We start from the raw sequence: 24562 nt of genomic DNA, 5'->3' as shown, positions 1-24562 counted from the left end.
CTGGAGGATTTGATGATGAGGTTTATTCACACAGCTAGTTGGTTCTCATTCCAGTTTAAATACGATTCTCTCCAATGTGGTTTGCCTCCCAGTGTTACAGAATCTTGGCACAGTAACAGTTGAAATAGCTTTCCAAAAGATATAGTTATGAATGGTAGCCAGACGGTTTTTGAGGAAGATATAAGTGGATTGTTTTTTATCCTTTAGCTGTCATTTTTAAGGGTGTAACTGCCTGGTGTAATTGTGCGGTATTCCACTGAGGCATCAGATCTGATTTATGTTAATCATTCAATTACTATGAAGAAAAATTCTTTCTAATAATAGTCAGGTTCATTTGAAAAAAAACTCTGGGAAAGGTTTAAGATTGATTATCATAAATAAGTAATATTCTAGATATCTGCCTTGTCGAAATAAAAAAATTACTTTAGACCAAACTAAAAAAAAATTTCATTTTTTTCATTTTTTTTTTCATTTTTTTTTTCATTTGAACCTTCTGAAAATTAAGAAATCACTAAACATGTAATGCAAGTACTTAATCAAAGGAATGTTTTCTTGGGGAAAATGAAAAGAAGATTTCTAATCCTTTAAGAACATTGGCTTTTTTATCAGGCTTTTTTTTATCTTCTTGGACCTGAATACTTCTTATGGTTTTGTTTATTTTCTTGTTTACAATTTTAATTGGAATCTGGAATATTAAATTATTTTTTCTTTATTTGTGATTGTAATATTCTACGAATTTCACAGGAAAGCTAATGCTTATGATTGCTGAAACAAAATGCCTAGTCAGGATGTTTTCTCTGATTAAGTCCTTTGTCACACTGATACCAGTTGTACATGTTTTGCGGCTTTGGGGCAGGTATGATAAGTATATATTCTAGCTGGTCTGGCGTGGTCGTATGTCAGGTTTTTGTGATGTATATTTAAGCATCTCTGTAACACATTAAATGGTATTTTTACACGATTCTGGAGAAGAAAAAAAATCTGACGAAAGGCTAGTAGATTGATATTATGTCTATTCTGCATTTGTGTGTTTGATTTAATTTCGTACTTTTATTGACCCTATGTCACATTGGTGTACGAATCTGAGAGGATACACTTGGGTCGGCATATCAGGGTTGCTATAGCTCGGTATAAAAACAACAGATATAGAAATATACAGGAGCAATCTGTTTCTCAAAGAAGATAAATACGTTCTATTTTATTCCAGGATATCTCAAAACGTGTTTTTGCGTGGGTAAAAGTTTAACATTATGAATTGCACGTTACCTATGAGCAGAGATTTGACATCAGTGTTTTTGTGATTAATGTGCTACTCGGCTGGATATTACCAAAACTTGGGACCAAGATGAATGTGGTGCTTCCCATCTGATTCAAAGGCAGGATTACTGTCGCGTAGCAGATGATTACGTAACATATTTGATGCTGTTGGATGTACTCGGGTAAACCTAAAGGGATTGATAAAGTGTCAAAATGACCAATTTGTATGTGTATTGCTTGAAATCACAACTGGAAAAGTCATGGATTCAGGAACAGACTTCAAAACAGTCGCCGATCAAAAAAACAGAGGTAAATGAAGAAATATTGATGTGGAATATTATTTTGGAAAAGAGGATTTTTTTTTTTACCTTTTATGTTTGAAGAAATTTTGAAAAGTGAGGAATGATCCAGAAGTATAATGGTTGCACCTGTTCAGCATGTAATTATGTATCCTTCAGTTTCATGGAGGTTAAACGGTTATTACAGATTTAAATCGGGGGGGGGGGGGGGGGGGGATCAACAGGTTGAGCAACATGCAGAGACCAGACACCATTTCCCTGCTGATTAGGTCTTTGAGCATGATGTACAGACTCAAGTGAGTCTCATTATTTCTTCATCTGTCATAAAGGGCCTGTAGCTACATTCTTGTATTAATGCCAGTTCAGTCTAGTGTAGTTCTGATGTAATGTGAGGACTTGGCAGTTCATAGCTGGAAAACATGTGTACACTGTACACAAACTGTAAAACTATAATCTACCTTGATGTAGGAGTATATATAGGTCTCGCACAACTAATTATTATACTATACGTTATTACCAGTGACTCGATCCCCTTAATTGCTCATTTGAAGTTCAAATAAAGTGAAATTTAATCAAATTAAAGTTTAAAGTTTTGCGCTACCTGAAACATGATGTTATTAGACAGGTTTAATAGCTTATAAGAGCTCACCAGTACTTGGAAGACAGTAACCCTGATATTTACAGTGCGCAGGGGAACCCCCACCTGGGGAATTCCCGCCTTTTTACACTTGGAATCCTATGTCATTCTATTTATTCTAGGAGTGTATATTTTTGATTTTCCAAATCTTAAGTTGTGTAATACACTCCAGTGATTTGCCCCAGCGACCCCTGCATCAAACAACTTATATATCTATATATATGTGACTTGATCTTCTTTACTCTACACGTGCCCAATACATTTAAATGTTACTGAATTAAACAACCTTTTGTTGTATTCATGAAGCAAACATGATGCTGCTATCAAAACACCAAGTGAATGTGACTACTGCCACCGAAATGCCAGCTATAAATATTGATGGCCTATCACCGAATTATTCTAGTTGCTTGTACTTATAAATCATGATCATTCAGACGTTTGCATCACAATATATGCAACATCAGCATTATGAACTACCGCAGTAACATAGAACAACATCAATCATTGTCTTAAATGATCTTAAATGATTTTGTGTCCCGACAGTTTTTTGACAGCTCTGTTACGAATTTGACAAGTCAACGTCAACAAATTATCTATTCAACAGATTCAAAATACATCATCACCTATATAATATTTTGAAAAATAATGGGATATCTGAAAATCGCTGGTGCCAGCTAGCTTCAAAACAACTTTAAAATGTGTCATCTGCTGGCTTGTTTTAAATATGTGTTCACAGTTGAAGGTATGATATGGAGTCTTTCGACCTGAGAACTGCCCACATGCAAATGATTTCTAAATGTGAATTTGATCTTGACATAGGACTCCCGATATCATCAGTATTGTTTATCACCAGCTTAATGATGTTTTCATTTTATCTAAGGTATTTAATTATGTTAATGAAAAAGGACTGGGGATGCAGCTATTTAATTATTTAATTATATTGTTGCTTCAATACACTGTTTTGTATGCAATATTGCTGGGGCCATGGTGGCCGAGGGGCAGTTGCCAAAAACAAACAAACAAGCAATATATTGCTCCTGATTTTAATGTATTAGTAACTACCCAAGATCAATGTTGTTTATAAACTGTACATTAGCTCTATAATGATTTCATGATTTTATGACCAAAATTATTGAAATAAGCAATTATGTTAATGTGCATCATATCTCTGTCAGTATATAAGAGTATGGGACTGAAAATGCAATCTCAGGTGGCAAACTTAAGTATTTAGTCCGATCATCATTCAGAGCAGTTTACGAATCTCAGAAACTGATATCACAGATTTTGCTGTGCCATCGAGACTGCATGTGGTCCCTGAATGAGACACTTTACCCAAATAGCCCAATAACGTGTTTCAGGTATCTCCCATATAATTTTTCATTGTGGTAGCCACCAGCTACTACAAAAAGACCATGTTTCAAAAAGATACTGCTTGTTAATGGGTAAGGTTTATACTTGCTAAGGTCATTGTTTGAGGCTCTACAGATGGTAAACGAGTGGTGTAATTACACTTAACCATTTTCACTCCCACCCACATTAAAAGTTAGAAAACATGGCCTTGGTTGGGTATTATCGTTCCATAATTCACTCTATTTTCTAGAATGTTTGGTATTTATCTGAGATCGAGAAGTAGTGCATCATATGAGGCTTTCCAGGGCAAAGAGAAAGCAAAAACCATAATGAAAAATATAAAATGCCACACACAGAAATAAAAAAAGTCTGTTTTTGTAGAGAAATTTCAGTTATATGTGTTAAATGTAAACTCATGTTCTATCTTCATGAATCTGCTATTATAAATGGCAGGGTAAAAGCTACTTGACCGTGTTTTGTAAAGGTTAATTAAAAGCTTAATGAAATGTTCACGGAAATCTTGTATTTTTGTATTTTCAGGATTTAAGTGCTTTCGCGATGCCTCTCCTGGAGCCGGATGTGCGGGATGTGGCAAATGATTTTCCCGATGGTGAATTTCGTCCACGGGCAGGCTCAACAGGCCTCAGAGGCCTCTTCTCAGGGAAAGCCCGGCAGCGGAATAAATCAGGAGACGACTTCAAGGAAAGTAAAGGGAGCTCGCCCTCTGGGAGTCATAGTGCTTCATCAAAAGTAAAAAATTTCTTTGATCAGTTTAGACCTCGTTCTAAGTCGGATTTATCAGGTGTTAAGAAACCAGGGAAAAAGCACAGTGCTACCTCAGCGGCAAATAAGATGGACCATTCTATGGATGAATCACAGTTACGGGATTCATTAATGAATGCACGGATGAATGACCATGGACCTAAACCCCAGGGGGCCAGTACGCCCATGGGGCAGATTCTTGAGAACCAATTGATGGTTCCTCTAAATGACGGTCGGACTCGGCACGCCTCGAGTCCAGCTGATTTTGTGTTGAATAGATATCGTGCACGTTCAAATTCAGATTCTAAAACAAAACCCCCAAGGAGACAGCTAGTCCACCAGGTAAGATTTTTTTTCTTTTCCTTTTTTTTTTTAAAAAAACATGCGAGTAATTTGCAATATTTGATAATGTCTTCTTGCATTTGAGATCAGAGATAATTAACATAAAAATATATATATATTCAACTTCATTTTGTCAGTGAAATTTTATTTTTGTGAGGAATTCAGAACATGTTTCAGAAGTTATCTCCCTTAGACTGTTAATTTTTATTCTGCCATGTGATTTTTCACCTGTGTGTTTCAGAGTAGTATAAGCCCGCCTAGTTCACCTTTACGTAAGTACACCACTGTCATCATTATAAACTCTTTTACCATAAATATTCTACATTTACATTGATAAGAATGAACTCTCAGATGTGCCCTGACTAGCTTTGATGAATTTTTTTTTAATTTAGTTTAGGACTTTATTTTCAGGTCAGGATATTTCACAGAATCGTCAGTAGGTTTTGTCATTTAATGACTTTTTCTTCTAGATTGTACATAATATTTGGTGTGAGGATGATAAATGTGCCTCAGCCTTGGCTCCGAGGTGGAAATTCAGTCATGTCATTGCCCTGAGAGACAGAACCTAATATACAATTCATTTGTGTGCTAGCTTAATATAATTTCTAGAAAGATAGTCAACCAGACTGTGTATTGAAAGCTGAGAAATCTCAATTCCTTTGGGGAAAGAAATTTCAGATTGTACAGCCTCTAGGAGGCATTGGAGATTTGTCTCCAAGATTTGTGTCCGTTTAGAGATTTTCGGTATCATATAAGGCTTCATTCTTTCACAGAAAGATTTAATAGGTTTTCTATTCAAATGGGTCTCTTTCTGGTATCACTAAAAATGTTGATGAATTTTTTCCCCAAAAAATTTTCAGAAAAGTATACATATTATTTTGTGAAGAAATGTAGATAACAACCCTAAATACATAGAATCTATGATATTTCTTCATGAAAACATAGTTGTCTGTTTAATTTACATAGGTATATAATGTGTTAATAAAAAATGCATGAAATTTTTACCTTCAATATTGCATAAACTACGATTTTGTATGTTGAAAATTGGTAGGTAATTTTCAATGAGTTTGGCAGAAAATCAATCTATATCCTTAATTACAATTACGATTGTGAAAACAAAACCATGTAAGGTATCTTCACCTTTATGTTGTTGCCCTATAAGATATGCTGCGGTGGCCTAGTGGTTAACCGACACTTGATCACTAGCCCTCCACCTCTGTGTTACGAGTTTAAAACCCATGTGGGGCATTTATCTGGTAATGACTGTTGGTTTTCTCCGGGTACTCCGTCTCCGGGTACTCCGTCTCCGGGTACTCCCTCTCCGGGTACTCCCTCTCCGGGTACTCCGTCTCCAGGTACTCCGTCTCCGGGTACTCCGTCTCGGGTACTCCGTCTCCGGGTACTCCCTCTCCGGGTACTCCCTCTCCGGGTACTCCCTCTCCGGGTACTCCGTCTCCGGTACTCCCTCTCCGGGTACTCCGTCTCCGGGTACTCCCTCTCCGGGTATTCCGTCTCGGGTACTCCCTCTCCGGGTACTCCGTCTCCGGGTACTCCCTCTCCGGGTACTCCGTCTCCGGGTACTCCCTCTCCGGGTACTCCGTCTCGGGTACTCCCTCTCCGGGTACTCCCTCTCCGGGTACTCCGTCTCCGGTACTCCGTCTCCGGGTACTCCGTCTCCGGGTACTCCCTCTCCGGGTACTCCCTCTCCGGGTACTCCGTCTCGGGTACTCCCTCTCCGGGTACTCCCTCTCCGGGTACTCCCTCTCCGGGTACTCCGTCTCGGGTACTCCCTCTCCGGGTACTCCGTCTCCGGGTACTCCGGCTTATATACACCTACGTCCTTAAATGACCCTGGCTGTTAATAGGACGTTAAACTAAACCAAACCAAAGCACTCATGACAAGTGCCACGCCATTGACCAGTATGGGATAAAATAAACCTAAAAGCCCTGTTTTTCACATGAATATCATAGATCCTACAACTTCAAGATTTCTTCATTTATGTAAATCATAAATCAGTGAAGTCCGCTAGTTGTATAGTTAGCAGCTAAAGCCACACATGAAATGAGCTAGCTCATTGTATAAAACAATGTTAAATCTTATCCTTTCCTTCAGTGAAGTAATAAATTTCTGTGCTGGTGCTAAAGAGATGCTCAGATGTATCACTTAACAGTGGTCCTCAAAATATTAGAACCAAAAACTAATTACATATGTCCGCTGTTATTACGCAATATATCAGTTGCGACCATCATATGGCACGTGCTATCTGTCACAAACCAGACAATTTTCACCACCAACAACACTAGACCTGTGTCATGCGTTAGACTATTACTCACGTGAAAACCTGTTGCTTAGTGTATATTGAGCTCCTACACATAGTGTATATTGAGCTCCTACACATAATGTACCGACTTAATGTATTGATCAGTTTTGTGTTGACCCTTGGTTAGAACTGTCAGCCGAAGGCATACCAGTCAACTGTGACTGGGGAAATACTCTTGTATATATATATCACATCCTGGTATTGTCAGTGGCAAGGATCTGAAATCTCTGTCATTTCCATGGCAACTAAGTCAAATGTGTCATAATTCTAGACTGGTGTGATTACAATAAGGTGTGGCTTGATATCCTTGCATCATTTTGGAATTCTATACATATATAGATTATATTCACAACCAAAACAGGAAGTGGAATGTGAATTGTGGGTGATTCGGTGTTTGTAGGAAATTTGGAGATGTGTACGGTCTGCCTTGCATCATTGGAGAATCTATTTTTAGAATGGTGTTCCCAGCTCACTTCCTTCTGTTTGCGTTGTAAATAAAAAAACAAATTCTCCATCTATTGGATCGTTACCACTGGTGATTTGGGAGTGTTTTTCAATTTAAAACCTGAACATTCATTCACACTGGGGGCGGAGAAATCTACAATAGGGGCTCGATCAAAGAAGCCGACTGCTCGTACAAAAATGGAGAAAAGCACCAGTAAAACAAGTGAAATTTCAATGGTAGATGGAGTTGAGTCAGGTCAGTATGTTTACATTGACATACGTCTTTGTAATATATGTACACATGTGTGCTTGTAGATAATTATGTAGATATAAATCTATATATGACTGTTCATGTGTATCGAGGTATAGCTGTATAATGGGGTTATTGATGAAGAGAAAACGGGGTACATTTCTGTATACACATTCCTGTGTGTGTGTTTGATAAATTATGTGCTACAACTTGTCTGACAAATGATGTACAGTTTGTCTGTATGACAAACAATGTACAGTTTGTCTGTATGACAAACAATGTACAATTTGTATTTATTACAATGTACAATTTGTACTGCATAATATCTCTATGAAACAATTCAAACCATGGAAATTTGTCTGTGATAAGCTATGAACATTTGTCTAATTTACAAACCATGTACTTTTTTGTCTATTTGGTAACCATGTAAAATTTGTCAGTAACATACCATGAACATTTGTGTCAAACCATTGCACAATTTGTCTGTGTGACAAATCATTGTTCAATTTGTCTGTGTGACAAACCATTGTACAATTTGTCTGTGTGACAAATCATTCTGCAATTTGTCTGTGTGACAAACCATTGTACAATTTGCCTGTGTGACAAACCATTGTACAATTTGTCTGTGTGACAAACCATTGTACAATTTGTCTGTGACAAACCATTGTACAATTTGCCTGTGTGACAAACCATGGTACAATTTGTCTGTGTGACAAACCATTGTACAATTTGTCTGTGACAAACCATTGTCAAATTTGTCTGTGTGACAAACCATTGTACAATTTGCCTGTGTGACAAATCATTGTAAAATTTGTCTGTGTGACATTTAAAATAAACCATTGTACAATTTGCTTGTGTGACAAACCATGATTGTACAATTTGTCTGTGTGATAAACCATTGTACAATTTGTCTGTGTGACAAACCATTGTACAATTTGTCTGTATGACAAATCATTGCACAATTTGTCTGTGTGACAATTAAAATAATCCATTGTACAATTTGTCTGTGTGACAAGCCATTGTACAATTTGTCCGTGCGACAAACTATTGTACAATTTGTCTGTGACAAACTATTGTACAATTTGTCTGTGACAAACCATGGTACAAGTTATCAGCAGTATTGTATGTGTCCACACATTAATGGTTTTTATCTGCTACAGGATACCAGTATAATATCTGTAGCATATTCAGTTTACTGTGCCAGGATTTATGTATTTTGTCATCTTTCTTATATAACAAATTAACATGTGTTTTTTATAGAAAGCTATGTGTCATATATATGCACAATGGGACAAAGTATTTAGGAATGTATATATCAGAATATACACAATACGGTTGAGACAAGCTGTTGATACACAGGGTTATATATGCGATTGTTTAGTTTCTTTTTAGCTTAGATAATACCTATAGATGAAAGAAATTATAATAATCTTATATTGATCTTCATACCACAAATGTTTTATTTTATGCAATAACCCTCCCCACTAAATCCTTCTTGACAAAACTAAACCGATTGTATGATTGGATTCAATTCCAATACTGTAGTAGATTGATGCGACAGACATGATGCTCTTCATTTTACAAGGATAGATTTGTTAGAATTTATCGGTTAATATATTTGGTTTGCGTGTATGTGCCCCTCTCACGAAGACTTCTCCTCTTCTGTTTCTGCGTGAGCTTTTCCTCTACAAACAGAGCTTGGTTAATTTGTCTATACGGTTCTTCCATCAGTGTTGGTAGTGTATTGCGCTTTGCTGCTGTAATGAGACTTGATCTGTTTGTGACACATAGTAACATCATTGATTTCTGGGGAGCATCATACAGGTATCAAAGAATTTATTGTCAGGAGAACAGGTGTTAAAATGTCATCTCTGCCTTCTACCTGTACTACTGTCTACTGTAAGAACTTTTTATTAGGTCAGTATTGTAGTGAGGGTGGGGGCGGGGGCGGGGGCGGTGTCATTGTCTGGTGTTATTAATGAATGTTTTGGGGGCCGCTGGGGCCTAGTGGTCAAGGTGTCCCGACACTTTAACACTAGCCCTCCACCTCTGGGTTGCAAGTTTGAAACCTACGTGGGACAGTTGCCAGGTACTGACCGTAGGCCGGTGGTTTTTCTCCGGGTACTCCGGCTTTCCTCCACCTCCAAAACCTGGGACGTCCTTAAATGACCCTGGCTGTTAATAGGACATTAAACAAAAACAAACCAAAACAAATAAACCAAAGCATGATGTTGTTTCTAATCGTTGTTGAGTTACTGTCTGTTTTATGACTTCCTGTTTTATATCTATAAATTTTGATCAGTGATATATAACATATTCAAACAATATCCGTGGTGTAAATGTGTCTCGGAAGTGAGCATCCGTCAATTTCTGTGGTAAATTCATTTTGCAGTATACCACAGTTTTTAACCATGCACTCCTTAATCTTCTAGCCATTAGCCTGAGGTTTCCTATTAGACAACTGTGACCTTTGACCTTCAATATATAATTGATTTGGCAGCCGTTGAAACCAGTCCACATTGTACTTAACATCAGATCAACTAAAAACAAATCAGTTTCACAGAAACGTTTTTGTGGTATTCTGTTTTTCCTGTAATTGTGTTGAGCTGTATAAAGACCCTGATCAATCTGCTGGCTTTGTAGTATGGTTTGGCTATTAGTTGTAGGCTTACTTCCTGTTTTTTATTTCTAATTACATTTTCCCCTCGTTATATTGTTTCATATGTGTGTATACATATGTGCTTATAGTGATCTTGCAGTACGAGCAAACATTTACGTTCAGTTAGAATGTGATGTAGAGAATCCCATTTACTAGGGCAAACATTCTTCTGTAAAAAGCAAAACGATCATTAAGCATGAATCCATTTTCCACTTCATTATTCACGGATTACTGATTGAACATTGTCATTCATAGAACAGCATCCATTATTCATCAATACTAGAATATGTACACTATACTTGTGTCAACTCACTGTTCGGTGTTCCTTGTACATTGTAACGAGGTGGCCGACTTTCCAGTACTTACTCCGGAATTATTATGGAGCTTATAGTTATCCATTTGGCTCAGACATTGCCATACAACCTTTAGCAATAACTTGCTCGTCCACAAGGAACAGAATTTCAATAATTACATGTCCAAACAGTGCATGTTTCTGATGATTTGAGCAGATAAGATGGAATGCAGTCATGAAAAATGTACAGTAGTCGGGCCGAGACATTTTTGTAAAATCTCACATTTCATTGTTTTCCAATGTTATGATTCTTTGTTGGCTTGATCCAAGAGATTTAGTATTGGCCTTACAAGCAACAACCAACAAGATTGTCCAATACAGGTGCAGGGTCTGTCTAGAAATCAATGTAAAAGGAGAATTTACAACAGTGTAAACAACTTACTAGCTATTATGACATTTAAAAGATACACATTATACAGTTCCATAACATAAAACAAAATTGATGACTGCAGTTAGGCAGTAAAGTTTGGGTTGTAATCATATTAGTTAGGCAAAAAAACTGTTTGGAAACGTGATCATCAGTTAGGCAATAAACTTGGATTGTGATCATCAGTTAGGCAGTAAACTTGGATTGTGATCATCAGTTAGGCAGTAAAGTTTGGGTTGTAATCATATTAGTAAGGCAGTAAAACTTGGGGTTGTATCAATATTAGTTAGGCAAAAAAACTGTTTGAAACGTGATCATCAGTTAGGCAATAAACTTGGATTGTGATCATCAGTTAGGCAGTAAACTTGGGTTGTGATCATCAGTTAGGCAGTTAAGTTAGGTTTGTGATCATTAGTTAGGCAGTAACATTGGGTTGTGATCATCAGTTAGGCAGTTAAGTTAGGGTTGTGATCATTAGTTAGGCAGTAACATTGGGTTGTGATCATCAGTAAGTCAGTAAAGTTGGATTGTGATCATATTAGTTAGGCAGTAAATGTTGGGTTGTGGTCATCAGTGAGGCGGTAAAACTTGGCTTGTGATCATCAGTTAGGCGGTAAAACTGTCGGGGCTATGATCATCAGTTAGGCAGTAAAGCTTGCTTGTGATCATCAGTTAGGCAGTAAAACTGCCGGGGCTATATATATGATCATCAGTTAGGCAGTAACTATGTAGCAATGGAATGGTTTATTATTTAGTCAATAGTTATAAAATGATTAATTAGTTAGAAGCATTGAAATCATTTATGAGTAAATTATGTAGTGTTGATATAATTAATGAGTTCATTATGTAACATTGAAATAATTAGTTATGCAGTATTTAAGTGTTTATTGTGATTAGCCACTCAATGAGTACAATAATAGAATCTTTTTGTTTCTATAAAACAGTTGCAATCAACATTTACTAATCATTGTAATTTGTAGTCCTTCAGCGATTTTAGTGCTAATATGATAAAAAGACATTTATCTATCGGTGTCATTCCCAATGATTTCAGTCGGATGGTGTTAGTGGTCTGGATTAGATTTGATCTCGGTTGTATTGATTTCTCCTTCAAGGAAGACACCAAGGGCAGTAGTTTGTACGGAATATACTTAATATCATTGTCTTGGCAGTATCCCCGAGATGGTGATCAACGCTAATCCCTGATAAAATCGGCACATTGTTATAGCCTAATCATAATCACACAGAACAGGACATAGGTTATCATCAGATGAAAATGTTACGTTTCTGTCGGTAAAATCTCATTGCCATGGTAGCATGGAATGTTACACAGCAGTGACAGGGTTGTCTCTATTATATTGCCCCATCGGTATTGATAGAGTAGTGTATGGGTATATCTTTTATGGATCCAATTCTTTAAATGGACCAGGGTTTATTGAAGTTTTCCTTGTGTCACTGCACAGATGAAGGGTAGTCTTAATTAATATACAGTGCAACTTCCGAAAACCGAACCTTCTAAAAACCGAACACCTCTGAATACCGAACGAATTGTCATTGTACGAAATTGGTCCTTCTTTATTATAGTATTAAAAAACTTCCAAATACCGATCCCTCTGAATTCCGAACACCGGACCGATTTTGCGTCCGGTTCCTGTTAAAATATACCAAAAATTACTTCTGAAAACCGGCCTTACCTGAGCGATTATGACACGAGGTCAGGCCAGTCAATCGTGAAACAACAACTGTGACGGGTATTGTGTGAAGCCTTATTGTCTCGGGACCTACGTATGTGATTTGTACAGGTATCCAATATATATCCCAAGGGGGCATTATGACGGATGGCCCAGTGTATAATCAACACGATAATTATGAAACAATGTCACACTTCATTGAAGCGCGTCAGTATGTTTATCTTCTCAATGCAAGTAGAGCTAGAAGCCTGAGTTTCGCATTTAATTTAAATGAGGCCCAAAGGGGGTTGTTTTCGTAAAAGAAGCCACTGATGTTTTTTTAGACAACAGCGATGTCGGAAATACGACCAGTATCAACTGATCAATTGTAATTGATATTGAAACAAAACATCTTCACACCCTTTAATATTAGTCGATATGTAAAATATTCCGTATTGGACTATCGGCCCCATCCACATGACGGAAGCTTCACCGGATGTAACAAAATGTAGGTCGATCGTAAAGTGTAGTTGTACATGTGAAAAAACTGTTTAAAACTATAGTTAAAGTCATTTGCCTTTCTTATATATTCTGCAATATATACATGTACATTTATTAACTTTCATAATATGCATATTATTCAGACAAACCAAATATTGTCTACGTATGTACGTGCCGGTTTGTAATCGGGTGCATTCTAATAAAAAATCGTCCGACCAATTATATCCGGAATTCGACCGGTCATTTTTCGATCAACTTCTCCAAACCGAACCCTCTGTAAACCGAACAAATAGTCATGTCCCATGCATGTTCGGTTTATAGAGGTTCCACTGTATAATAAAACATGAGCTGAAACACATACTCACAAATCATACTTTTAACAAGATTATATATTTATGTAACGCTCTATCAACTATGAAATTGTCCCATTTTTATCCCTGCCACATATCAAAGTGGTGAAGAATTTTCGTAGTTTGATATGCACTCATTTATAATGATAGGACACTACAGTTTTCTTCAGAGCCAATCATCAGTACTCTGCACTCAGAAATTTTGGAAATTTGTTTGGAATTGAACATTTCTTGGTTGAAGAGTTCCACTAAAGTAGTTTTGTGGAGTTCATCATTTACTTACAGACATGGAGAGGATGGTGATATCTCACATAAAAGTTCAGACATTACTGCAAAATTGAAAATGATTTTAATGTAACATTAACTAAATTTTGTGGTTTCATTTAAACGGGAGCAAGGGGCATTTATATTCTGGTACAAAATGCAGTGTAGAGTTTGTTAAAGAAAGCTGATGTTACAGCAGATCCTTGTAAAATATGTATTTTTATTTGTACTAAAACCACAATTTTTATTCCATTAGTTGACCCTGGACAAGGTCATACATTTCATTGATCGACCCTGGCCAAGGCCATACATTTCGTGAGTTGATCCTTACCAAGGTCATACATTTCATTAGTTGACCCTGGACAAGGTCATACATTTCATTAGTTGACCCTGGCCAAGGTCATACATTTCATTAGTTGACCCTGGCCAAAGTCATACATTTCATTAGTAATGACCCAAGACAAGGTCATATTTCATTAGTTGACCCTTGACAAGTCCATACACTTCATTAGTTGACCCTTAGACAAGGCCGAACACTTCATTAGTTGACCCTGGACAAGGTCATACATTTCGTTTGTAATGACCATGGCTAAGATCATACTTTTCATTAGTAATGACCCTATAGACAAGGCCAAACACTTCATTAGTTGACTCTGACCAAGGTCAAACATAATGAATTAACAGCATCATTATGTAAAATGTCTGATGGAGAAATGAGTCAGAAAATTGATATACGTGTATGTGAGTGGCTGGTGTTGATAAGATGTTATTTTTGTTGCTGGCATTTCTGAAAATAAGTGACCAATTTTTCGTCACATTGTCCAGACTTAATCTCTCGGTCAAGCGGTCAGGGACAACCGCTGTCTAGATATTAATTTGTGGGTCATTTCAGGCCACGAAGGTGAGGTAAAGGGCAAGTCATTGATAAAAACTTATTGATATATTTGATAATATGACCAAATAAGTGCACTTCTGCTTATATAGATAAACAAAATCGAGGGGGGTCACTTGAAGGTAATAATTAATAAACACTTTTAGGCAGTTTTCCTTGTCATATTAGCTTTATAGCATATGATATATTAAGCATGTATATACATGATTTGAATAGACACATTGGGTATAATACTATATTGTTCAGATGTATATATATATATGCTAATTGCTGTTTATGCCCCTTATCTGTCTGCTGCTGTTATTTTTAACAGTTTTTCCCGATCATTGGTGTGGGTCGAAATAAAGCGGGGAATATGGGCATTTATGTTGCCCAAACATATTTCTAGATCGATAGAAAAAAATCAAAAAGTGAAATAGATATACATTGTAATTTATAGTGATGGATCATATATTGTCACCTGAGACCACCTCTGTTTTCACTGGCTAGACAACTGTGTATAATTGTCACCTGAAACAATTATTTAACTTCTAGGACTTGGCCAGCCATCACGCCTTATCAGGTGACTGCTGAGTCAGCAAGTAAGGAAATGGCTAAGTGCTAATTCACATGGAAAATTTCATCAGAAATGGTTACATCAGTAATCATTATGGTATTATTGGTGTTACTATGGTGACTAAACAGGTCAGATGTGGAATGTTCTGACCAATCAATGTGTGCTTCACCATATAAATTCACCAGTTTATTTGATGCATTAAAATGGTTGAAAACTTATTGAAATATTTTGTTTTAAATAAGGGTGAAATTGTGTATTGATAATCCATTAAAATGTATTTCTTGTATACCTATTAAAATCTTAAGGTTTAAACATCTACCATCACGAAATTAACATCTGAAAATGTCTGATCATTTGAACCTATATGGTTTATGATGGAAATCACTTATTGAAAAATAACTTTTTTTTTCAGTTTTAATTGCAAGGGTAAAACACATGTAATACACATTATAAAAAGTCATTAATCATTAGTTGTGGGTGGTTGTCTGGTTGAGCAGTGGTAACACACGTACTTGCTTTTCACCAAGGTGGTCCGTTGTCCGGGGGGGGGGGGGGGGTGGGGGGGGGGGGGGGTAACCTGCCCTACCACATGGGTACACTGCTTTCCTTCCACAGTAATACCCCTTCTTTTACTACTACAAATGCCTACAAGTCATTAATATAATTTGATAATACTTGTTTCACAATTATATAATTAAACAAAGTTTACATTAATTAGAATACTGAAATATGCAGCGTTTTAACTAAAATTCAGTGACATTTTTCTGTCGACTGAATATCGTGGCAGTAATATATTCATTTGTTGTGTTTGGACATTTTCAACATACAGAATGGGACATCAGTCTATGACAACTTGTCAGAATGCCTTTAGTTCTAATATCAATGATACATTTAAACTGGTGCTCTATATACTGGTTGCAGTGGCTGCATCTTTTATCCAGATATAAATTAACCTTTTGTCTGATCCTTCACCTCCTGCTCTTGTCCATGACATTTCTGCAACATTATAATATATATGCACGACTCTTTGTCAGTTGATATTCCAACCTTCGCATATACATCTTTGTTTATACACAACCAGTATATACTAAATACACAAGTTAGAAATCACTGTATTTATCCTCTTAGCCTGCCCCCTCCCCTAATTAAAAAAAATACTATTCAAGCTTATTTGTGAATTGCATACACTATTTCGAAATTGGATAATCTGCAAAACAATGAAGAATGCTAATTTGCAAATAAATATGGTGCATCAAATATAAATAGCAAATGCAAAAAAACAAAATGCCAAAAACATACAAAGAATTTTTAATACATATCAATTTGGATATAAAGGAATTTATTTTAACAATACTTGTAAAAGTCTTCAAACAATATACCTAACATTGTCTTATAATATATGCTTCAATACGCAGAGCTTTGATTTGAAAACCTTTAGCTTAATTGTCACAGTGAAAAATGTCTTTTACAAGTCAAATAACCTTTAAAGCTATTTTGAAAAGGATATTTGAACTTTTTAGTCTGTATCTTAAAATTCTGAAATAAACAATTGTACGGAATATATGTTTGTTGATATATATACAACATATATATATTACCACAGAAAACCACAGAGAAATATGCAGTGATGAGATCGTTAGGAAGAAAGTTGTTAAGAGCTCGGTTGGAAACATGTTACCATTCAACTTACTGAGATCAAAAGCAGCATCGCCTGTGTTTAAAAATAAATCTCCTCTGGTGAATTTTAATAAACCAGTTGGACAGGTATCAAAACCAGTGACGTTGAAAAATACCGAACCACTGTTAAAAAATACAGATGGTAAGCAAAGGTTGCCAAGCCCAGCATGTTAATAGTGAAACATGCATGTAGAAGTACACGCTGTTGTGATAAGTTGTGTGTGTTTTGTGGAGGAGGACTGGAACCAGGATTGCTGTTATGTTAAATGTCAAACTCGGATGAAGTACAGTTCTGTACAGAGATACTCCAGCTGGTTTTATATGGTGGGAGTTTTTGGCGAGTTATTTATACTAGATGTAGAATGTATTTTAAATATCAAGACATTTACAAGTTGCAGAAATCTGCAAACGTTGTAGAGTTGGCACTTTGAAAGGATGGGTAGCTGAAGGTCATTTAGAAAAATGCATATTTACTGCTGGCAAGGATTCAGCTAAATAATTTAACAGGCATGTTGGAGTTATTCCCCTTGCTACTAGTTGTACTAAGGGAGATAAGTCCATCATGCCTACTGCTCTCAGCTGACAGGCATTGAGTGGGATGTGTTGGTGGTCTGTGAATAATTTGAAAATAAATGTAATTCCCTGTACATGTAGTATTTATATATGCAATTAAATCTTTACAAATTAATGTATACAATAACTGATTTCTTAACTTCTTTGGCTTCGAGCACTATTAGTCATAGTTAAGCTGTATAAAGAAGATTCTGTCTGTTTTATTTAATGGTATTTGTCAGTATGGAGTATTTTACCTTTTGTGTCTTCTATCTAGATGTATATCATCATTATGGTGTATATTTATCCCTATTTCATTTCTCTCAATCCCATTATATCGAAGATAGATCATTAAGATTTATGGATTTTCTGTCTCTATCTTTTCCTATTTGTGTATATATTGTCTGGAAAACATTAATTCCTTATTCGTTCTATCAGTCACATTGCATCAGAGATATATTTTCCCGGTCAGAATGAATATGATTTGACTGAGATTTGTGATCGTTTCCTTTCACAGCAGGATTGATTTAATACTTATATATATATATAACATATATAAAGCATTAAGAAAGTAATAGTTAACAAATAATCAAAGAAATGAATAGTTATTTTAATGTTTAATTCCTTGAAATTGTGTATTTATCAGCAATTACGTGGATTTATCTAAGTCGATCGTGAGCCACATGTTCCGTACACATACGATCTCACTTGAGGATGTTCCCGTATTCAGGTCCAAAACGATGTATAACATCTCAATTAACATCAAACAAAACTTGAAATGATATAGCAGTACTTTGTTATTTCATACTTCTAAATTAATCACCTTATAAATCCAGAATGTTGCCAGAAACTGATAACGTTCAACTTGTTTATTTACGGAAGCTGAAACAGCACGCATGCGCAATTAGGCACGGGTAACACTAATGCCTTGATCTCGTGCGGCAGTCGCTGACCAACTGGCCATAAAAAATATGATAAGACTGTGAAAACTACCAGGGTACTCTTATTAATCGTTTGCACTGTAGATTTATCCTTTACACATGTTAATTCATTGATATAAAAGTTATGACCAGCACGACGACTGCAGACTTGTTTCCGTACTGTATACAAAATGGCGGCCTGTGTAACATTACGTAGCAGTCAGCTTACTAGTCAATCTTGTTATAATTGAGCTTAATTAGCTTTGTATGTTCGTGGACAGATACCACAGGAGATCATCCCTGCGTGAAAATCACAAGGTAATTGAGGGTAGGATTAATTATTTTGTTGGTACAACAGCGTAGATGGGACCTAGATGGGACCGCTACAATTTGCAAGCTGACTAGGCCTGTGGCGGTATAATGTAAACAACCTGTCAATCCAATGTGTCAAATCTGACCGGTGATTCCAATTAAATGTGGTACATTGTAAATAATCTTTCATAAGTTACAACTTCCTATCATCTTATGCTTTAGAATTCAGACTTTAATCATTGATTTTCGTCTGTCAGTCTTTCTGTAGCTCTATTTATCTCGTATAGATTTACCTCTACTTAATTCTGTCCATTTCCTGTATAATTACATCAAGTATTGATTGAATGGTGTAGTGGTGAGTGTCATCATGCCAATGATTTGGTTTGTAATGTCAGTTAGAGCACTCAAGCCACATAACCTTAGGATCAGAGGTACGTAGTTCGATGCTCGCGTGTCAGTTTGTGTTTCTCGGGAAGCTGAGAAACAGGCTAATCTGTGCTGTCCTGGTTGTGTCCTTGGACAAGACACTTTAACCTGATTGCTCTGGATGGTATGTGACAGGCTGCCTGTGTGTTGTTCAGTTAGGTAGTCACCAGCTACTACAAGGAGACCCAGCCTCAAAATGACCCTGGATGGTTACAGGGCGATACACCAAGCAAATTTTACCCTATGTAATACCATATGACTTACAAAATATCTAGCAATACACTTCCTTCCTCACTTCCTTATATTCTTGGCATTTAACCAGTTTAACTGTATAATCAAATTTGTTCACCTAAGGTACAAATCAACTGATGAGGAAGGAGAATTAAAGAGGTCTGATAGATATATATACCTGGATAAGATTATAACAGTAATTTATTTTACAACAATTTAGAAACAAGGTAATAAAAACTAATTACTTTTGTTGGCTATGATGGAGCTGTGTAGGAATCCAGAAATCCCACATGGTCAGGAAGGTGACCTCATACCTTTCCACATCGACCCCTAGTCACCTAGGTGAAAGGCCAGTGTGTTATCTATAGCTGCACAGTGTATAGGGTTACTGTACATTTCTGCTGTGGATGTCTTTAGTATTATCACAACTTTGATGTGTGATTATATGTCGTCCATTTGTATAATTCTCACACAAGGATGGCCACATGACAATTTTATGTTGCCGTAGGTGTAATATCTAATGGCTGACAAAGTAATGTAGACATAAAGTCAATAATGGATGAATATTGTGACTCAAATAGTCATCGGAGCAAAACATCATTTTCTGGTCAAAGTTCGAATATATTGAAGGTTACAGTGTTCAGTTTAAATCGGTCAAATTTGCCCTACAGCTGAGGATGTTTCCACAGGATTTACCTGGACGAATTCATTCACCTAGAAAAGTATTATGATGTATATATATATAGCACACATGTATACAATCGATTTTATCTGTAAAGTGCTTCTACTCAGATCCGATTCATCTAGACTCTTGACATATTGTATGTTGTGGAAAGGTGCCAACATCAGCGATTTTGTGTCATGTTACCTATAGGTTTATGCAGAAGTACAAAAGGGTTAGCATGCATCCACTGAATAAAAAGTCATCTCATCAATCAACCTACCTATCTAATTTTGATACGGATGATTTTGTATGAAGCAATGCTTGTCGATGAGACACTAAGAACCTAGCTTACAGTACAGAATGGCATTCTGTTATCTTATTTACAGGCAAAGAAACTATAGATTCATGTGATAAAAACCTTGGATTATATATTGAGTGGCATTCTGTTGTTATCGAGGAAAGAAGTTAAAACATAATTTAGTTTAAATCGAATTGATAACAGTCCTGTTTGCAAAAAGTAGGTCAACCCATTGTTAACTTTATGCAAATTGACACATTGATTCCCAAGTTGCGACCTAAAAATCAAATTAACAAAACATATCCTGGATCATTATAAATCTTATTTACCCCCAAATACAATTAAGGAACGGTTTATGCAAATATTTACCACACACGGATATTGAGCCAAGGATCAGTAACTCGGGATGTTAGATAGCTAGGAGTATCAGCAGGATTCTTGATTACTAAGTTACCTGACAGCAGTGTCGAAATTCATCAATACTGCTAGGAGAATCAGCTGATGATCATGTCTGGCCGACGTAATGAAACCGAAATAAAATGTTCGGATTCTAAATTACAAGATGTTCTCTAACCTAGCTTGGTTGATAATGTGTTGGTCAATCATGTACAGTATGTCAAACCTCCCTAAAGGCCAAACCCTGTAGCAAAAACCTGTCTATAAAGGAAACCTCTTTTGGTTTGGAATGTTACCGATTTATTTTAAAGGTGAACCTCCTGGCCACCTGTATATAAAGATCACCTGTTTTGGTTCAGAACATAACAGAATTAATATAAATGTTTATTTTGCAAGAATCGCGAAACAATTCCTATTATCTTATCACTATTGTTAGCCCGGAGGGAAGTACGCGAGAGGTCTACTGTGGGAGGAAACCGGACTACCTGAAGAAAACCCACATGGTCAGGCGGTGACCCCACCATACCTTTTCACGTCCAGTCAGGAATTGAACCCTGGCCGGCTAGGTGAAATGCAGGTGTGTTAAACCATGCACCCTGCCACCCAACCACCCACTAACAGAATGTAGCAGAATTCATTGTATAATGAACCTCCAGAAAATGTTAACACACTGACAAAAAATTAGTTAATTTTCATTGAGCTACTGAAGAATATATCACTGATTCATATATTTTATGGAAAGTTGTCAAAAAAAAATTAGACTTTCTGTAACGACCAACAATTCATCTTGATCTCTTCTTTTGAGAAATTGCCCATATTTTATGGAAAGTTTAAAAAAAAAAACATATTAGAGTTTCTGTAGGGATGGATAATTTAACTTGATCTCTTCTTTTGAGAAATTGTTCGTATTTTATGGAAAGTAATATGTCTCAAAAAACCCAGACATTTTTAGACTTTGTAGAGACTGATAATTTATCTCAATCTCTTCTTTTGAGAATTGGTCGTATTTTATGGTAAATTATAAAAAAAGAAACATTTTAGACTACCTATGTGGGAATCGATAATCGAACTTGATCTATTCTTTTGAGAAATTGTTCATATTTTATGGAAAGTTCTAATAAAGACACATTTTAGACTTTCTGTATACAGAGACCAATAATATAAATAAATCTCTTCTTTTGAGAAATGGTGCACTGATCATTATTTTATTTAGAGAAATCTTTGCTCCTTATCATCTTATTTACTGTTAAGAAATTTTGTTCTGAAGGAAAGATTAATACGTTGAGAAATCTTGATGCTGAATACATGCTTACCATTTGGTACACAAATGTACATCACTATGGCAGCTAGTGGTTGTGATGTTGTTTTTATATAAAATCTAGGTAAGTATAATGTTGCTATAAAATATAAGTGAGCACACACCAGCTGCTTATAGATCTATATAATGGCCGCCAAGCTGCTTGGCTTTCGTAAAATCCTCACTCGGGTATTAAATATCTTCAATGACCAAATAAAAAATTAAACAAACAATTCCGACTCGATTGTCAAATATCCTGAATGCATGTTTACTTGTGTAAGTGGTAGAAAATATACGACTTCAGTGTATAAGTCATATGATGGAATCATATGGATATTGATTACATGGAGATTATGGAACCCAGAGTCCCGCCCAAGTGGCCAGCTATCATTTTTACACACTTTACACTTTTAGGTGTGTGGCATAGCGGCTCTACAGTTTGTAGTTTTCTGTCGACTTTGTGATTTGATATACCCAATACATTACTGAGGTTTTCATCTTAAAGCTTTTAATTGCTGTCCATCTGGAGATTTAGAAATGGTTGACAACTAAAAAAAACTCATATTCTGTGCATTTTATTGACTCAGAGAAAAAAAGATGAGGAGAATGAAGACTCACAATTTTATGGTTTGTGCCCTGACTGGGCCTCGGACTCATGATCTAGGACACCTACCAATAGGTAATCACCTAGCCAGAAATACTTGCAGCTTATACCACTGCACCACCTATGCTTAATCGAAAGTAACATTATCGCCTCCCATTTTGTTACTCTCTGTTACGTCATAATGTTGTTACTAAAACATTGAAAATGGGTCATGATAGTTCAGTCAGTTAGATCGCTGGCCACATAACCTTATGTGAGGTGTGCGGTTTGACGCTCCCTACCCGTGTCGGTTTGTGCTTCGCAGGAATCTGGGAAACGAGCTGGGCTGTGCTGTCGTGGTTATAATTATATAGGCCAGACACCTTACTCTAATTGTTCTAGATGGCATGTGACGGGCCTCCTATATGTTGTTCAGTGAGATAGTCACCAACTACTACAAGAAGGCCCGCCTCAAAATGACCCTGGCTGTTAACAGGACAATGAACCCAGCAAACACAAATTAAAAAAAAAGAAAGGGGGGTGGGGGGAGGGGGGGGGGGGGGGGGGGGGGGGGAGGTCAGAAGATGGCTGCTGAATTAAGACTTGAATATGTAAGAGAAATTTAATTTACCTTCCAAGTTGATCTCATCTACTTTGATAAATAATACGTCATATGTTTAAATTATTCACATATGTTGCATGAATATTGACAGTTTTCTCCAGCTCAAGTTACAGATGTCAAACATACAATTAGCATCACATTAAATTTAGATTGAGTAGATGTATATTCAATATTTGTCTTCACTATTACAAATTCTAGATGACCATCACAGCATCTGATTGGTCGATATTTAAAGATATGCCATCATTTCAGCCAAGTTCCTCTGTAAGTCTATATGGTACAGCAAACTTTACTGTGATATTACTAAAGCATCAAATGTGACTACAGAGTAGTTTGGGGAACCAAGCAAAGATATATCAGTTATCACTAGAAAGATGTCAGTTTTTTTAATTTTTTTTCTTTCTTTTTTTTTGTTTTTTGTGAAAAAATAATTGATATTTAGAATTCTTGACAGGCAGATAGATAGCATATGTGTATCCTATCTTTGAATTCAAGGGTTCTTGAGGTTTTACCTTGATTTGTCATTTCAGTATATAAATCTAGTAATATTGATATATTTATAGATCACCAATTTAGGATGAAAATTTTGATTAATTAATTATCCACATAGACAGAGGTGATGTGGTTGTTTGACTATAAACACAGCTCTATATAGGAATCGTGAAAAATCAAAATCTATATAATTATTTAATGTAACGTTTTGGAGAAGTAAAACGTTTTGTATCATTATGCCAGAAAGGTTTGTTATTGTTTACACATGTAAGCTATCATCCCCAACTGATAATAACCTTTTGGCAAAGTGAATGTTAACATACATAATTCATTATAAGCTGCTGTAAGCGAAAAACATGTAAATGCGGACCAGGTTTAGTTTAAATAAATTACCCAATTATCTGCTTAAAATAGCACCTCAAATAGGTGAGTAGGTATATTTGTTGATTTTGAGCAACAATATTGACCGGAATAAACATAGATGTTTTTAGCAGTGCTAGTGGGAGAAAGGTCATCTGATTAAAATCAGCCAGCCAATGAGATCACTTATCCTTAACACTGAGTTTGTATACACACACATACACCAGTTGTGTATTGATACACACATAGTCACAAGGCTGAGGCAGGTCTGCTGAAGGTAGCACCCAGATCCCTCTCCAGGTATACTACTGCAAAAGGACACTGGAGATTTAAATCTCAACAGCTGCAAATTAATTTGGGCTGCAAATCCATTGTTCAGGCTTGATGCTGTACATAGGAAGATCTGTGAGATACCAGTGCTTGAAGGATTTGGATGTAAATTTGACCTGATTTAGGGAAGTC

The 24562-nt window shown here is 36.3% G+C and overlaps 1 protein-coding gene across 10 annotated transcripts in view; it reads left to right on the top strand.

Annotated features, from left to right (window-relative positions):
- The window catches only part of LOC117343834 (5'-AMP-activated protein kinase subunit gamma-1-like), a 343598-nt gene that overhangs the window by 268471 nt on the left and 50565 nt on the right, over window positions 1-24562 (top strand). For 9 of the 10 annotated variants that reach the window (XR_004536086.1, XM_033906359.1, XM_033906356.1 and 6 more), the window contains 2 exons: window positions 4084-4647; window positions 4889-4919. Coding sequence is in view for 9 of the 10 variants with exons in the window: in XM_033906359.1 (XP_033762250.1) it covers window positions 4084-4647; window positions 4889-4919 (595 nt within the window). In the remaining variant the exon portion in view is untranslated. Of the gene's footprint in view, window positions 1-932; window positions 1567-4083; window positions 4648-4888; window positions 4920-24562 lie in introns of those variants that run through there. The other variant, XM_033906360.1, reaches the window with a different exon arrangement.

Source organism: Pecten maximus, chromosome 15 (genome assembly GCF_902652985.1).
Source record: "Pecten maximus chromosome 15, xPecMax1.1, whole genome shotgun sequence".
NCBI classification, from domain to species: domain Eukaryota; kingdom Metazoa; phylum Mollusca; class Bivalvia; order Pectinida; family Pectinidae; genus Pecten; species Pecten maximus.
The sequence above is the reverse complement of the archived record's forward strand: the minus strand, read 5'-3'. Positions and strand labels throughout refer to the sequence as shown.